Source organism: Urocampus carinirostris, chromosome 3 (assembly GCF_059441175.1).
Source record: "Urocampus carinirostris isolate Australia breed hairy pipefish chromosome 3, RoL_Ucar_1.0, whole genome shotgun sequence".
In the NCBI taxonomy this organism is placed as follows: Eukaryota; Metazoa; Chordata; class Actinopteri; order Syngnathiformes; family Syngnathidae; genus Urocampus; species Urocampus carinirostris.
This window is the reverse complement of record NC_142351.1, coordinates 64,682,872-64,700,124: the sequence shown is the minus strand read 5'-3', so window position 1 is coordinate 64,700,124 and position 17,253 is coordinate 64,682,872. Positions and strand designations below refer to the sequence as shown.

At 41.1% G+C, this 17,253-nt stretch overlaps 1 protein-coding gene, 1 long non-coding RNA gene and 2 pseudogenes across 2 annotated transcripts; 2 read left to right on the top strand and 2 right to left on the bottom strand.

The window, feature by feature from the left end:
- Positions 1 to 1,836: 1,836 nt before the first annotated feature.
- LOC148370471 (U2 spliceosomal RNA) lies at positions 1,837 to 2,012 on the bottom strand (annotated as a pseudogene).
- A 3,271-nt stretch (positions 2,013 to 5,283) lies between these two features.
- Positions 5,284 to 12,796, bottom strand: LOC148370470 (uncharacterized). Its single transcript, XM_088332990.1, has 2 exons — positions 12,529 to 12,796; positions 5,284 to 10,863 (listed from the first exon to the last, which is right to left on the bottom strand). The coding sequence occupies exons 1-2, from the start codon at positions 12,713 to 12,715 to the stop codon at positions 6,068 to 6,070; spliced, it is 4,983 nt and encodes a 1,660-aa protein (XP_088189116.1). The 5' UTR covers positions 12,716 to 12,796; the 3' UTR covers positions 5,284 to 6,067.
- Positions 12,797 to 13,033: 237 nt separating this feature from the next.
- On the top strand, positions 13,034 to 13,210 carry LOC148370469 (U2 spliceosomal RNA; annotated as a pseudogene).
- Positions 13,211 to 13,514: 304 nt separating this feature from the next.
- LOC148370468 (uncharacterized) lies at positions 13,515 to 16,433 on the top strand. Its single transcript, XR_015850142.1, has 3 exons — positions 13,515 to 14,285; positions 14,361 to 14,408; positions 15,504 to 16,433. It is a non-coding gene; the product is annotated as an uncharacterized LOC148370468 (long non-coding RNA).
- Positions 16,434 to 17,253: the final 820 nt, after the last annotated feature.

Sequence of the window (17,253 nt, the reverse complement as noted above, 5' to 3'; positions counted from 1 at the left end):
AATGAAATGAAATGAAATGAAAGGATCTGGATTTATATAGCGCTTTTCTAGTCAATGACTTCCCAAAGCGCTTTACAGTGTGCTCCACATTTCCCAATAGCGGCCTTGCAGCCATGTAAGGCGCTAACCTGCTTATTGGGGGTATTAGGGGTTCAGTGTCTTACCCAAGGACACTTCGACATGTAACACGGACGAGCCGGGATTCGAACTGGGATCCCTTGATCCCAAGACGAGCGCTCTACCTATGTAGTTTTAATCAGTAATACACTGATTAAAGGGACGACAAACCTGTCCTTTTTCATTTTCTCCTTTTACAGTTCATTTTTTTCTTAACTTCTTTATACAACATAATAATTCGTAATATATTGCATCAAAGCAAGTGAGCCGTTTGAGAGACGACTCTCTTTAATGAGTTGAGCCAAAAAATCCGGTTCTCTAAAAGACATGGACTTACTTTTACTACATAACTACCACATCAAATCCGAGGCGGCAGACGCATGCGCACAGTAGTATCAAACCGCTCGCTTTGTTTGCAAAGAAAAAAAACATCCCGAGATAGAGAGGCTACCGCGGCGAACTACTTTGACTTGATTGATTTGCCGTTTCGTGATAGTCGGTGTGTACGGGATGGTACCCATAATTGCATACCTGTCAACCCCTACGGCTGCATGCCCTTACAAACTGTCGTATTTTCCCTTACAAAATACAAAAACATCTTACACAATATTTTTTTTTCCAAACGTGTTTATTTATGTAGTTTAACATGTTATATTGTACATGTGTTTCGTTATATCATTCTGTACATATTCTTGATAATAATAAAAAAAAAAATCAGGGACAATTGTAATCACCACAACTAAAATACCCATTAATAACACTTTAAATTTAAATTTGTGAATAAAAATATTTTATGAGGAAAAAAGTTTTTTGAGTTTGCATTTCTATTTTGTAAACCAAACTACAATATCAACCATTGATGTGTAGTTCCTAATTTCGACTCCCCTGCAAAATCCTCCCCCTTCGCGTGAACGCGCATTCTGCTGCGCTTCCGACAATAGCTTTATTGTTTTAATAAGCTTATTATATAGAATACGGGACGATTTTGCAGGGGACTCGAAATTAGGCACTACAGCGGCAGACGCATGTGTACAGTAGCATCAAACGCTTCGTTTGCAACAAAAAAATCGATAGCGCGGCAAACTCGTTTGACTTGATTGATTTGCCAATTCGTGATAGTCGGTGTATACCGGATGGTACCCATAATTGCATATTTGCGTTTTCCCGTATAGTTTTTCTTGTACGTCCTACACGTCTTAAAATGCATAATAAACGTACTTTAAACGGCAAAAACGTACAGGTTGACAGGTATAACAAAAGAAAAATACAAAAATAGTGGAAAAACATCCAGAATGACTCTTTTAAATAATCGGGTGAAATCGTGGCCAAATCCCTGAACCACTAGGGTCATTGGGACCTGTGATGTACCTTGAGGAAGTACAGCCTGGTGGCGCCCATCCCTCTCCAGGCCAACAAATATTTCAGTCTAGAACCGGGTACCTTTCACGTGGTAGCCTAATGTGATAAACGCGGCACTGCAGAAACACAATTATTGTACGATGAACATGCAACGTGTTAAGTTTGTAAAAAAATTAAATCCTTCAATTTAAAAAATAGGAGGGGGGATTTTTAAGGGTTATTGTTCTATCTTCGTTATTCATTATCCATTATCCGTTATCGGTCAGTTCATAATACGCTACAAAGCCTAGGAGCCGGGACACTTACTCTCAGCCAAAAGGCCAAGCTAAGGTCCTAGCCCTAAAGCCTTGCTGCGATCATTGCGGATGCACCGTTCCCGGAGGTACTGCAATACCGGGCCGATGTGTGGAGTGGACAGAGCAAGCTCTTATTCCATCTCCGGATTGCAAAAATCAATGATCATGGCTCAGTCAAGCAAGTTCACAGTTTGTACCCAATCTCAGAACCACTACTTAGTCAAAAACTATAGAAATGATCCCTAAGAGTATATGGTATACAACTTCAGAACCACATTTGACATAGTAATTGACTAGATGAGAGCAGCGAAGAAAATGGCGCTCAAATGTAAACAAGACTGTAGCTGACATGAAATACAGTGGGACCTCACTACTTCGCGGTTTCGACTTTCGCGGCTTCAGATCTGTAATGGTTAAAAAAATAATAATAATAATTTTATTTTTTTATTTTTTTATTTTTTTGAAGGGGGGTCGCTACTTCGCAGATTTTCACTTTTTGCTGGTTTTTTCGGCTGAATGTCAGCGGACGCGGGATAAGATGGCCGGCTAGATAGGTCGGAGGGGTAGTCGTCAGAGGTCACTCCCGGGCCGCGCGACTGAGCGAGTTCGGCAGATGCGGCGTCACATGGAGCGACGCGAGAAAAGGCGGCGGGCGTGATCGGGCTACCCCGGTAACTGGGGGGAGCCCGCTCGTCCGACGCCCCCAGTAGCGTGGCGCGACGACAGGCGGCCGTCCGCGCGCGACCGGCGAAAGGCGGCGGACGCATGCGGAACCCCCGTAACTGTGTCGGTGTCGGGCATATCGCGCCCGAAAGTACCCGCGCCCGGAAGTACCCGCGCCCGAAAGTACCCACGCCCCAAAGTACCCGCGCCCGAAAGTACCCGCGCCCGAAAGTACCCGCGCCGCGGGTTAGGGGCTCTATCGCGGGAGCGACCGAAAGGCACCTGCGGTGCGGCGCAAGTAAAAGCCCTGTCGTGAACGTAAAAACGCCCAGCTGTACGACTCTTAGCGGTGGATCACTCGGCTCGTGCGTCGATGAATAACGCAGTTAGCTGTGAAAACTAATGTGATTTGCAGCTGCGATTGGCTGGCAACCAGTTCAGGGTGTCCCCTGCCCACTGCCCGAAGATGGCTTGGATGGGCTCCAGCCCCCCGCGACCCTAGTAAGGGTAAGTGGTGCAGATAATGAGATGATATATATATATTTTTTTTTAAGGGGCGTCGCTACTTCGCGGATTTTCACTTATCGCGGGTTGTTTTTGTCCCCATTTACCGCGATAACCGAGGTCTTACTGTAAAGCCAAGGCCAAAATTTGTGAAAAAGCCTCCACAATAACGCTTCAAAACTGTCCGGGTGATAAAACATTGTGGCCAAAAATGTATTATAAGGTGTTTTTGGGAAGGACGCAAGGAAAAGAAACTTCTGGTCAAGGTTTAGAAACACAAACCACATTTTCAAAAACGTTTTTATACATACTTTTATACATACATACATATATACATATACACATACACTATATATATATATATATATATATATATATATATGTAGGCAGCACGGCGGCGCAGTTGTTAGCGCGTGTGCGGCACAGTTCTAAGGTCTTGGAAACTTCCTGTGTGGGTTCAAATCCAGCTACCGGACTTCCTGTGCGGAGTTTGCATGTTCTCCCCATGCTTGCGTGGGTTTCCTCCGGGCACTCCAAGGACATGCATTTCAGGTGGATTGGCCGGTCCAAATTGTCCCTAGGTGTGAATGAGCGAGCGAGTTGTCTGTCCCTGTGTGCCCTGCGATTGGCTGGCAACCAGTCCAGGGTGTCCCCTGCCCACTGCCCGATGATTGCTGGGATGGGCTCCAGCACCCCCGCGACCCTACTGAGGATAAGCGGTGCAGCTAATGAGATGAGATGACATATTTTATATATATATATATATATATATATATATATATATATATATATATATATATATATATAGGGCAGCACGGCGGCGCAGTGGTTAGCGCTTGTGCGGCACAGTTCATGTCATGGGAACCTGTCGTGGGTTCAAATCCAGCACCAGACTTTCTGTGCGGAGTTTGTATGTTCTCCCCGTGCTTGCGTGGGTTTCCTCCGGGCACTCCGGTTTCCTCCCACATTCCAAAGACATGCATTTCAGGTGAATTGGCCGGTCCAAATTGTCCCTAGGTGTGAATGAGCGAATGAGTTGTCTGTCCCTGTGTGCCCTGCGATTGGCTGGCAACCAGTTCAGGGTGTCCCCTGCCCACTGCCCGATGATTGCTGGGATGGGCTCCAGCCCCTCGCGACCCTACTGAGGATAAGCGGTACGGCTAATGAGATGAGATGAGATGAGATATATATATATATATATATATATATATATACTGTATATACATTTACAATGAAGAAAATAATTGTTTCGACACCCTGCTATTTTGCTATTACTCCTACTTAGAAATTTTGGAGGGGTCTGAAATTTTCATCGTTGGTGCATGTCCACTGTGGGAGAGATAAACTCAAAAGAAAAATACAGAAATGAAAAATAGCAGGGTGTTCAAATACTTATTTTCTTCACTGTATATATTATATGATAAGGCTACTTTCTTCTGGTTTAGGGAGATTTTGTGAACATTTATACAGTATATGGAGGATGGCTAGGTGTGCCAATGCTAATCTAAAGCCTTTTTTTAATTAAAATTAAAAATGTACGTACGAAATGTCGATGTGTAATAATGTAGTCCAAACAACTGAATTTTAGTTCAATACTGACACCCAAGTAACATTTTAAATGACATTTTTTTTAGGAACGGGTGAGTATTGACACTCTGTATCCTTATCGGTGTTGTTACCAGTAACAGCTTCACTCTGTAGGGTTCTTTAGAACCAGAGACTAGTTATGGACGTCTTAATCAAGTCGAGGGGGAGACTTCTAAAAACAGAGATTTGACAACCTCACAGTGTGTTAACAACATGGATGTTTTTTTTGGGACAGAGCCCAGTTTTCACATATTAGAGATAACTAGGATTTTTTTTAAAAACCAGAATCCGTTCAATTTTCTATCAGACAAACACAAAGGTGCTGATGCATGCTTCCATCTCCTCTCATTTAAATCAGATTCCCAAAAACAATGTCAAAAGCTTGCAGCTGTTGCAAATCGTTTTTATTCTACATGAAATGTTTTTTTTTCAGCACTTTAAATTTCGTTTATTTGCCTATACAAATACATTTTAATTTGATATCCTGATCTCATATAATTACCTTTTTTTCCCTTTTGAAAGAGATAAGGCAATGTTTTATTTCTTACATGTTTGTGTATTTTGTGCACTGGCAGAGTAAAAGTTAGAAATGTAATGTTCTTAAAAATTACAACGACACATTTGAACATGGCAACAAGTAATTAGACAATGTCTGCTTAACGTTTAATCAGAATAACAGGTTTAGAGGAGTACTATTGTAAAGAAAATATATGTGTAGTAAAATACATGACACGACAAGTTATATTGCACAAGGCAATTAAGCAACAATATTTTTCTTTATTTTGAATTCCTTTTCCTAAGAAAATGTGACTGACCAATCGAAATATCGTTTTCTCATAAATAACAAGGTATAATGCAAATATGTATGACTGTACATTAAAATAACAAAGCACCACAAGAGAACTGTTAAATGTGCAGCAGGACACTGAAAGTCCCAGTTGAGGTAGTTGTTCAAAAAGAAAAAACGTGAAGGAATTTTGCAGAAATGACTTCCTTTATAGCTCACTGACACAGTGAGATCAAATAAACGTGTGGCTGATGTTTAATTCAACCAAATACTCGACCATTTCGATCGGTTTCAGTCCGTTAGTATTTAAAAACATGTATGTACTCCAACATACTAAAACATACTAAAATTTGAAAGAACTGATCTTCAAAGAAAAATCAACCCTCATAGATAAACCCAACATTGACATCACCAAGATTCGGTAACCAAAGAGAAACTCTGAATGATTTAACTCTGACTTGACAAAGAAAATGCTGGTACTGACAGCTTGCACAATGGCCGTCTCTTTTGAGGTTTAGGGCCTTTCCACACCACAACCTTGTACAGTCATGGACCGGAGACCACCGGAGTTTACTTTCCCTTCAATTTTCTTGGAGGGATTTTCCTTTTTGCAAACCAGACAAGCGCGAGAGACAAAGCTCTTCAACTTGGACATTTTAGGGTAATCCAAAAGGAAATCCTCGTGGACTGACACGGGCTTCCACTTGCATGGTTTGGCAGTTTTTGTCTTAAGAGAATATTCCGGACTCAAACATTAGGTCCCCAAGAATGGATTCCAAGAGTCACATTTTAACGCCTTATGTCTACATCGAATTAGAGCAGCATTGTGCCCACAATTTGGGCACAAAACCGTTGAGGACTCCAGAGACTCCTGTGCTATTTTGATAGTTTTCTTCATGTCTGACAACTGGTTTTTCGCTCTACTGCCAAAGTCCACCAAACGGTTTTTTTCAACCTCTGCTTTAACTCTCAGTGGCATGAGTTCTCGGTCCACAATCATCCCTCCCTTTGGTCTGTACGGTGTCCTGCTAGCTGGAGGACCTGCGTTTAGTTTGAGGGGGTCTAATTTTTTTTCTGGAGGCTTCTCTTTTTTTGATGTTCTTACTTTGGGTTTCTGGGAGACAATAGGGGGAAGCATTCTTTGTTTGTGGCTTTGGAGGCCCTTCTTTTCCTCTTTTAAGAAATCGCCAGTTTTTGGTTTGGGGGGTTTCTGAATTGGTGAGAGCTTTGGTTTTTGTGTGTCATTCAAAAAATCAGTCTGTACACCTCTCGATTTTACTTTCACTGCCTTTTTTTTGTCTGAGCCATTTTGTGGTCCTGTGGAAGCATCTTTTTTGTTGAGGGGCGAAAGGCGACGTGGGTGAAACAGATTTTCCTCGTTTTGTTCATCGGAATTGCGTTTGATAGGGGGGATGATCGACTTTCCAGATCCAGAACTATCAGTTCTGTCGAGGTCATCCATTCCTGGTGAAAGTGGAAAGGCTACCGATAAGTCATCAATGTCAGGTTGAGAAGTTGATGTGGCAACATCTTTGAAAAGCGGTGATGGTGGCAATTCTGGCTCGGGTTCAGGCTCTGGTTCAGGTTCAGGCTCTGGTTCAGGCTCTGGTTCAGGCTCTGGCTCAGGTTCCGGCTCAGGCTCCGGTTCAGGCTCTGGTTCAGGCTCTGGTTCGGGCTCTGGTTCAGGTTCCGGCTCAACAATGACTACAGGTTCCTCAACAGGTATTGGAGGAGATGGTACTGGTTCAGGTATTTCCTCTGGAAGATCCACAATTTCTTCAAGTGGGGATGGCACGGTCTCTGTGTCATCTTTGTCAGACTCAGTCATGTCCATATCAAGTAAGGGCTCAGACAAGTCTTCCGTATCTGACACAGTGATCTCTCCATGTGGCGAGAGCACGGGGCAAGGGATGTCCTCTGTGTTTTCGCTGTCTTGTGAAGGCTCTGATTCAGGCTCAGGAGTATCTTTCTGCGGTGACACAACTTCTGTATCTGACACAGGTGGCTCTGGTATCTCCTCACTGCTTGGTTCAGGGCTTTCTTTGGGTGGTGATGGGATCTTTTCAGGTATGACCTCGACAGGCTGTGCCATTCTAAGAAGTTCTTCCAAATCTTCGGGTACCTGAATCTCTCGATGGGAGACTGATCCTGACATATCCTCTGCGTTTGCTACCCCGACTGATAGACTCGATGAACTTGACATTGACATACGATTGTCATCAGTTTCTGAATGGTCAATTTTGATCATTAAGTCGTATGAAAATGGTGCTTGCACTGCGCTACAGGTCACTTCCTCGTTATCACTCATAGTGACTGATAACGAGAATGAGCTTGACATCCCGTACGATGGAGACTCTACTACTGATACAATTTCTTGGGTCTCTTGCATTTTGTTGATTTTTATTGAGAGGTCATACTCAGACATGAACAATGGATCAGAGGCAGCGACCTCGCGGTTTCCCGATGTTGGCTCTGGTGCGGACAATTCTTCTGTTTGATTGACAGTAAGTGAAAAAGATGAGCCTGAAACATTTGACATAGTCAAGGACTCTGTTGTTTCTTGTGTTTTATTGACCTTTATAGTGATGCCAGACTCAGCATAGTTATTTGGATCAGAAGTAGACATGTGTTGCGCATATTGTCCGCCAGATGGGAAGAGACCTTCATGCAATTGTGGAACACCTCCAGCCAGGTAGTGTCCACTTGGCCCTGCCTCTAATGATTCTACAGTATTTGCTCCTGGCCCTGATATGGTTTCTGTACTAAAAGACACACACTCATCATTTGCTGAGGACACCACTGATAGTGAATTATCTGTGCTAAATATTTTTATTTCTTCATGAGAATGTGCCCCGTCTGTTTTGCTCAAAACAACTGATACTGAAGATGAATCATCTCCTGCTGTTTCCTGGCCTCTGTTGATTTTAATGACGATGTCTGATTCAACGTAACTATTTGGGGCAGGAGCAAATACATCCTCAATTTGCACAGATCCAGGTTCGGAAGGTTCCCTTGTGCTGGATACGGATTCAGGTGCCATGAAATCTTTATGAAGTGATGACATCATCACACCTTTGTCTGTCATATCCAACGGTTGGCTTGCTCCACGTGAATGTGGCATAAACTCCGGTCCAAACATTCCCTCCGTTTTGTTCAGAGTGACCGATATAGTCGATGAACTTGATACAGCAGATTCCGATTCATTTGTTCCTTGGAGATCTTGTCTTTTATTAATCTTGATTTTAATCTCAGATTCTGTATTTGAATGAGGCAGTTGTTCAAATCCATCTTCTGTATCGGATGCAAGTATCTCTCCTCGTGATTGCGATCTTGACACTGGTCGTGAATCTGCTACTGGACCTTCTGTTTTGCTCACAGTTACTGACAAGGTGGATGTATTTGATCTGGGGGTCAAAGGAGATTCTTCCCCTTGTGTTCTGTTGATCTTAATAGACAAGTCGTACTCTAAAACTTTGCCAGGCATTAAATCAAGCATGTCTTCTGTTATCGGGCCTCCTCTAGATATGTTTGAAGTAGGTTGGGACACGTAATCAGTATCAGATAAGTTTATGCCTTCAGATCTTTCTGACATCGAGCCTGGTATGTCCGCAGATGTTGGTATAAGTTGATCATCAGCAAAAGAGATATATTCCGGTTGAAAAGAGTTTGGTTCAGGTATTTCCTCTACATCAGATGCAAGGATCTCACTGTATGATTGCGACATTCGTGCCTGAGTACCTATGTCCTCTGTATTTGATTTCGGCATTGACACTTCTGTACATACGTCGTCCGTGTCTTCACGGGATTCTGATAATGGTGCGCAAATTTCCTCTATATTTAAAACATGAACGTCTACTTGCGATTGGGGCAATGACACGGTTACACTCATGTCCTCCATATTTAAGTCTTGAATTTCATCATGCGATTGAAGTAATTTCACTGTTACACATCGGTCCTCTGTGTCGAGGACATGTTTCGATTCATGTGATTGCGGCAATGACACTGCTGCAGATGGGTTCTCTGTGTCGGATATTTCTAATGCTTCTCGTGACTTATGCATTGAGATTGGCACCGATATATCTTCTGCATATGACTCGTGCGTTGCTTGTTGTTCTGGTTCTGTTTTGTTACTAATGACTGATGTGTTACTTGGACTTGACCCACTGGATATAAGTGATTCATCCACCCCTTGAGCAACTTGTACCTGTTTGACATTGTTTGCAGCAATATCTATAACATCTTCCGGCACTGATCCTGATGTATCTGCTCGATGTGATAATTGTCTATCTCTCTCATACGTACGTTGTTGCACTGACTCTTCTGCATTTGACCCATCGATAGTTCTTCCGGTTAAAACACTCTCATCCTGCTGTATCATGACAGATCTAGGTAAGACATCTGTGTCAGGTGGAAGGATCTCTCTAGGCGAATGTGGCAACGATGACGCTCCCGATACATCACCCGTTATGTTAACAGTAACTGAGACTGTGGAAGAACTGGAAAAAGCTGGTGTCGGAGATTCCTCTCTTGGTGTGTTTTGGGTCTCTTGTCTCTTGCTTATTTTAATTGAAACAGACATTCCTTGGTCTGTAATTTCCTCTGATCTAGATATGTCTATACATGAAGATAATTCTGTCATATCATCTGTATTGGATAATGTAATCTCTTGAAACTGTTGTGTCATTGGTCCGGATATGTTCCCCATATCTTGCACAGGTGCCAATGTATGAGACAAGGACATTGCCTCATGTGAGAGAGGGATTTGTTCATGTTCTGCTTGTCCAAATGTCTCCTCTGAATGAGATGTGCGCGACACATTGCCTGAATCATTCACATTTGACATAATAGATTGATTTCTCACTGTTATTTCACACCCTCCATCATAGTCAACAGATATGTCTTCTGAATTTCTGAATCTCTCCTGTGAGCCCTGTCTGTCATTTGCAGTAATCTCTAACCTTGGTGTCTCTCCATTAGAATGTGGCAGTGAACCTAGTCTCGATATTTCCTCTGTTACATTCACAGTGACCGACAGAGTGGATGAACTAGAAACCGCAGACATGGGAGAGTCTGCTCTAGGTACATCTTGAGATTCTTCTTTTGTGTTTATTTTGATGACAATATCAGAGCCTTTGTAGGTAATTAAAGATGTGTTTTCTGTAGCAGTGCCCAATCCTGATAAATCGTCTGTACTTGGTACTGGACTAAATAAGCCAGCAATGTCAGATGTGGGGGTGGCTACACGTGGCGATGCAAGTGTATCCTCTGAATGAGATATCTCAAGGCCCACCTGAGATTGACATGCTGATATTGGTCTTGGTGTTTCCCCTCTTTTAGTTACTGTGACTGATACAGTGGATGATCTTGATATAGTTGGTGATGAAAATTCATTGCCTGTTGGTTCTGGTCTTTCATGAATCTGACTCAAGTCATACTCTGCATAGGTAGTTGGTGCGCTGGGTGGGATAGGTGAAGACAGGACAGCAGGAGGGGCCAGATCCTGTACTCCTGTCTCATGCCTTATGTTGATCTGTCGGAAGAAGTCAATTTCTGAAAAAGACAAGTCAAGTCATGTCATGTTTTTTTATAGCCCTTCATCACAAAATATAAACAGTTGTATTTAAGTATAAACTCCACTATTGCATGAAGTGGATAAATCCTAACTGTGAACAGGACTCACTGGAAAGTTTGACAAATATATATTTTAAACTTTTTTTCCAAATTATTGGATTAAACAGGGGTTTCATACTCGCGAGGACAGACAATAATTTTAGGTCACCCCTTATTATTAAAGTTTAATGACGAAGCCGCCTGCACAAGTTTGCTATTGATGTTAACGCTCTGCTGAATAGCAAAGCAGGGCTCAGAGTTTGGACCAATTTAATCTCAAATCTCAAAAAAATACTCATAAAACAGACATTGAAATAGCAATTGTTGTACATCTGCCCTACATAATCATTGACAAGCTTTATCCTAGTTTTTCCCATGACATATGAGCACATCTACCTATCACTGAGTATAATTTTCAACAAATTAGCTGATTCTATTAATGAACTGCTTCGTTATTTTTTAATGTAATCGCAGGATATTTTATTCAAACTCAGAATGACAGGGAAGAGATAATAACCACTGTTGACCTGAAGCTTAAAGGAGGGAAACACTCGGAAACTCTTTACCAACCATTTTTCTGAAAGACGATCCTGTGTTGGCTTAGCATCATTTTCGCTGAGTCAAGAAGCCTACTTTCTTTTGCGGTAAGTGTACCTGATTTCCTTATAGGGCATTTCACCAATTTTTGCCATGTATCATCATACACTACACTACACTGCACGTCAAAACATAGTGTTTCTAACTGAGCATGTGCAATTTTGATCTAGGCATTGTATCTAAGTTAATGTGCTCTTTTACTGAAAACAATTTTTTCCCAAATTTGATGTTCTTCATGCTTGACACATTTGCGTATTTAATAAAAAATAAAGAAAAGAAACAAAAAGGTATTTTATTTTATTTATTTCCCAAAATCACATATAATTATTTTTTTTCATATAATGCCTTTGGTTTTGGTTTTTGTATTGCGCAATTATTTTTGGATCCATGAATTTGACTCGTGAAACATTGCGCTTCAATTTTGGAAAACGTAACTGTAACTGCAACTCAACGAGCCTTTTGTTTGAACTTAAAACTTACAGACATTATCTCATACGAGCACGCAACATGATTCAGTTACCAGCTTCAGACCTAAACATCTGCATTAAAACTAGACTGATCGGTATCCACAATGGAAGTGCGATGTTCACTAGTCCTATTCATGGTATTAACTGAAAAAGAACAACGGCAAAGAAAATAACAGGATTAAAAACTAAAGGGATTGTATTTTTTAAAAATTGTTATTTGTACTCTTAAAAAATAAAAACACCTTTTCTTGTTTGTTTGCTCCAGCACCCCCGCGACCCTACTGAGGATAAGCGGTACAGAAAATGGATAAATGGATGGATGGATAAACCTAGCAATCTTTCAGTTCATTATGCCTGACCCTGTATAAGGATAGAAACATTGCGCAATTGCAATTTTTGTGATGGCTTCTGGCAAGACAAATAGCCCTGAAAAATGTTTGTGGTGACACACCTCAAATAGTCTACATCATTTTTGGGGGCGGGTTATGGGCCACAGTTCTGTTCGTTTAAGTGAATTTGTTCAGAATTAAACAAAACTTACCCCATTGCTCTTGAAATCTGAAGGCAACCTCGTTATCGTTTGAGTCTGGTCCTGCAAACCTTGACATGTGGGTTAAATGCGTTTCTATACATCTTGGGATGTCCTCGGGTTGGGTTAATATTGTAGTCCTGGATGTACACTCGATCAAACTTTTGACCCCAAAAGATAACGGATTCGTGGAATCCATTTTAAACAGCGATACGTGTTGCGTGATTTAGAAAACCCTGTGTGTTTGGGTTGGTTGAATAATCAAGAACATGATTACTCTGATGCTCCTCTCAAACAAGAAACAAAGACTGTGTCAGGGATAAACAATTGCTTTTAAATGCATTTATCCATGGATGTATGTAATTGTGTCATATTGTGTGACATCACTCAAAAATGACGTCACCTTGCATCACAGGGCTGTATGTTGTCGTACGGTTTCTGACCTGGCGGTTTTCCACCTTGTGCTATGTTTCAGCTTTGTTTGCTTTGTCAGCTAAACCCTAATCGAGTTTGAGGTTTACCTGCGGAAGTCCTCTTGGCTGCGCGCGAAGGAATATATTGGTGCTGATATTTCAAACACTGAGAATACATACAGTATTTGATTTTTGCAATCCGGAGATGGAATAAGAGCTTGCTCTGTCCACTCCACGCATCGGCCCGGTATTGCAGTACCTCCGGGAACGGTGCATTCGCAATGATCGCAGCAAGGCGTTAGGGCTAGGACCTTAGCTTGGCCTTTTGGCTGAGAGTAAGTGTCCCGGCTCCTAGGCTTTGTAGCGTATTATGAACTGACCGATAACGGATAATGGATAATGAATAACGAAGATAGAACAATAACCCTTAAAAACCCCCCCACTAAGTATGGATAACACTGCATGTTGACGTCCTCCAAAAACAACATTTTGACAATCATCCTTTGGCCAAGAAACTGACAGGAGAGGGGACATTTCTACAAGCCTGAGCAAACTTTTGTGTGTAGGTACTACGGGTAAGCGAATTGATCTGAATATTTACATTATCGATACTGAGCAAGTAATTGGGTATGTCTTTCCATTTGAACTACCACTTTAAAAATGGTATAGTGTTTGATTGTGCAAACACTGTAACTTTCAAATTTAATTATCTTGTTGACATTGCTATATAAACTTTGTATTTTCCTCAGATTGCTTAATTTGACTCTTTTGACTTTTGTTTTAAAAGAGTTGTCGAAGAAGAATTACATGTTTAATCCTGTTAAAAGTTTGTACATAGTATTTTTTTACACCAGGGATGTCAAACTCAGTTTGGGTCTGGTTCTGGGGCCGGATCCAGACTTTCTGTTCTGAGGCGGGCAGGACCAATAAAAGAATATTAACTCCAAATTTGTTTTTCAGTGTTTGATCATTCAGCTTATATATGGTTCCTGTAGGACAATAAACGTTACAAAAACACTTTTAACGTTTTCCAGTGCTGTAAAAATGTGTGGAATAGATATTATATTTCAACGAGGAGCTGGTACGAGTTCACAAGCTTCCAAACTGAACTCCGGTGCAATACTCCTCCGCTTTACTCTTTCTATCTCCACTGTTTCGAACTGTGTGAACCAAGCTCCGCCCCCTTTGAAGGGAAGTGTCAGCAGGCGAGGCTGTTTTCAACAAATGGGCCATGGACCTCAAATGTGTTTTTAACTGGTTTATTTTACTCGTGAGTGAATGCAGTTTTAAACACGAAGAAACTCAGCACGTTAAAGAAACTCAACACTTCCCTCTTACGACTGGAGAGAGCATTTGGTCAGCATTTATTACAAAAAAACTTTACTTTTAATAGAAATGACCTACAGACTCACTTTTTTTTGACATACTCAGAAATTTATGGCAGGCCTGATTATATCATCCAGCTGGCCAGATGTACAGGTATGTTTGACATGCCATGTTTACACTATTTGCACTTTCTGACTGTACTTTTCAAAATATTTTGCAATTGAAGGTAATTTAGTTATCAAGTTGATATTATGATGTTTGTATTTTCATTTCATTGCTGCTATTTGACTCTAATGCCTTTTGTTCTGAAAGTTGTTGTACAAATATTTATATTTATTTTTTTAATGTTAAAGTTTGTAGTTATTTAATTAAAAATCAAACATTTTTAGTGTCTAAAATCTTTGTGCTATGTTTAACATAATTATAAACTAATTCAAGAGGAAAGGGTTATATGTTTCATTGTTCATACTACAAGCAATAAGGATCGGTATGGGGTCGGTATCGATTGGTACTACTGTACGCTGTATTTACTTGATTTCTTGATTGCTGTAGCAATTCACAAGTGTGTAGAGAAAATGGCTTACGGACGAAACTGAAAACTTTCATTGAATGAAACCGAAAGTACTTGTGCAGAAAGTCAAACCAGTTCTAGCAAATCTGGTATGTTAACACTGAAAGCCATTTCTGGCTACAAAAATAAAGCACTGAGATAATAGAAAAGAACTGACTGAAGAAATAAAGAGGTTATACATTACTGAAATAATAAAGAGATTATACAATTAAGACTAAATATAGGCAATATTACAACAGCTTTTTTTTTAGACAAAAAAAAAAACAATTGTTTGTGTTATTCCAAACAAAATGATCCAGGCTCTTTAGTATAAAATTGGGAGGTGTTATTTTGAACTACTTTTTTTTTGCTGAAGTATCTTGTACATAACTAAAACATACAATTTATGTGCGGGTTGTGTGTGTTTTTTTTTTTTAATAAAATCTTTTCAGGTTGTTTTTTTTCCTGACATTTTACAAAAAAAATACTTTGTTGTGCATTTTGTGCAAATTTACCCAATTTTGATGAGAAAAAAAAAGTAATACAACCAATATTGTGGAGCTTGTTCCCATAAAGCAACACAAGACATTGGGTCGGATCAACACAAGTCCTGGATGGGGTCCATTTTTACTGAAACTTGGGTTATGTTTCTCTTAACTGTTTTTGTGATTGTGATTGTTTAATTTTTTTTTTTACAGGAATCTTTTAAGAAAATCTTGAATAGTGTCAGGACCAGAACCGAAACCCAATTGTGTGACGTTTACCACAAGTTTTATTTGAAGAAAGAGGAAGGGCTGCGCCCACGATCCGGTGTTCCCTGGACGCTGGAAGCAAGTCGCTCTCGGATTCGGACTGTGATCCAAACACGGAAGTGGATCTTCTGTAGCGAGTGATGGCGGTGTCGGGGACGGAAAAACGGGTCCGTAGCTGGGACAGGGAGAGCAAAGCGTGGTCGGGGTAGGAAAGGAGTCGTAAGCCAGAATGGGACAAAAAGAGGTTGTAAGCCGGGACGGGAGAGCAGACATGGTCAGGATAAAAACAGGTCGTAGCCGGAGACAGACGGGAGCATAAACGGGACAGGTGCGAGTCAGGGTCAAAAAAGGCTTGCCTATTATACACTGAGGTTCGCAGACGGACTGACAACGGGACTGACAGGACAGGGTTCAAACAGTGACAGGGAGCCAATCAGAACCCGCAGCGGTTGGCGCCAAATGAGCGTGCACAGGTGAGTCATATCACTAATCATGACAGAATAGTACGTTTATTAAAATTAATTGATTGTCTTTGACCAATAGCGCTGTAGCAAAACACCTTTTGGAATGTATACTTATGTTTTTTGTTTTTTTTCCCGAGAAGGTTCTCATTGAAGATATCCATAAAGTTCAGGCAGACCCAAAGTTTGAAACCTTTCTGCCGTGCCCAAAACACACAAAAAAATATTGTGTCTTGGCCTTATTTCTGCATTCACTCACACCCATGTGCCATTTAAACAGATCTTTCAAAAACTCTAGGCATGTCAACAGTTTTCGAATTTTGAATGTGAAAAGGTACATTTGTTTACCAGTGTGTGTCTTGTATTAAAACGTTTTAACAACCAAACACAATTATTACCATTCTATCAGTTATATATTTCATCCTCCTCATCTCATCTCATTAGCTGCACCGCTTATCCTCAGTAGGGTCGCGGGGGTGCTGGAGCCCATCCCAGCAATGAACTGGTTGCCAGCCAATCGCAGGGCACACAGGGACAGACAACTCGCTCGCTCATTCACACCTAGGGACAATCTGGACCGACCAATCCACCTGAAATGCATGTCTTTGAAATTTGGGAGGAAACCATCCTAAAAACACTAAATTATAACTTATACCAGGGTTCAACAATATTTTTGAAGCTTAGATCGAATTTTTTGTAATCGATTAGGGAATAGGGCGACCAGTTTGGATATGCATTTCTAAAATGAAAAAATATTGTGATTATTATATTTTGTAACTTTTATTATGTTATCACTAGGTTGACAACTTCTCAAATATCTGCTTTGTATAAGGGTGCTTGTCATATAGCGGAGCGGGAAACAGGAAATAAGGACCCATTCGCGTAGACGTACTCACAATTTATTGGGGGAGGATGAGGAGGGTGCGCACACTCGATCCGGGGATCGATGGTCGCGGAGTGGATTAGAAATCCAAACAAAAGAAAGGTTGTCAAAAACAAACGGATCAGACCAAAAACAAAACAGGATCAAATGCAGGCAAACCTATAGACTCGGCATTTCTCAGAGCCAAACAGAACTTGCAGAAATCTCACAGAAGGTTCACAAAAATCTCACAGGTTTAACAAAGTTTAACAAACGCTCAGGCAAAGCAAAGTTAGAAGGAACGCGTTCAAGTACTCCAAAAAGCAATCAGTCAATGCGCCTCAGCCGGTGTCCATGGGCGGGGCCATTTGGG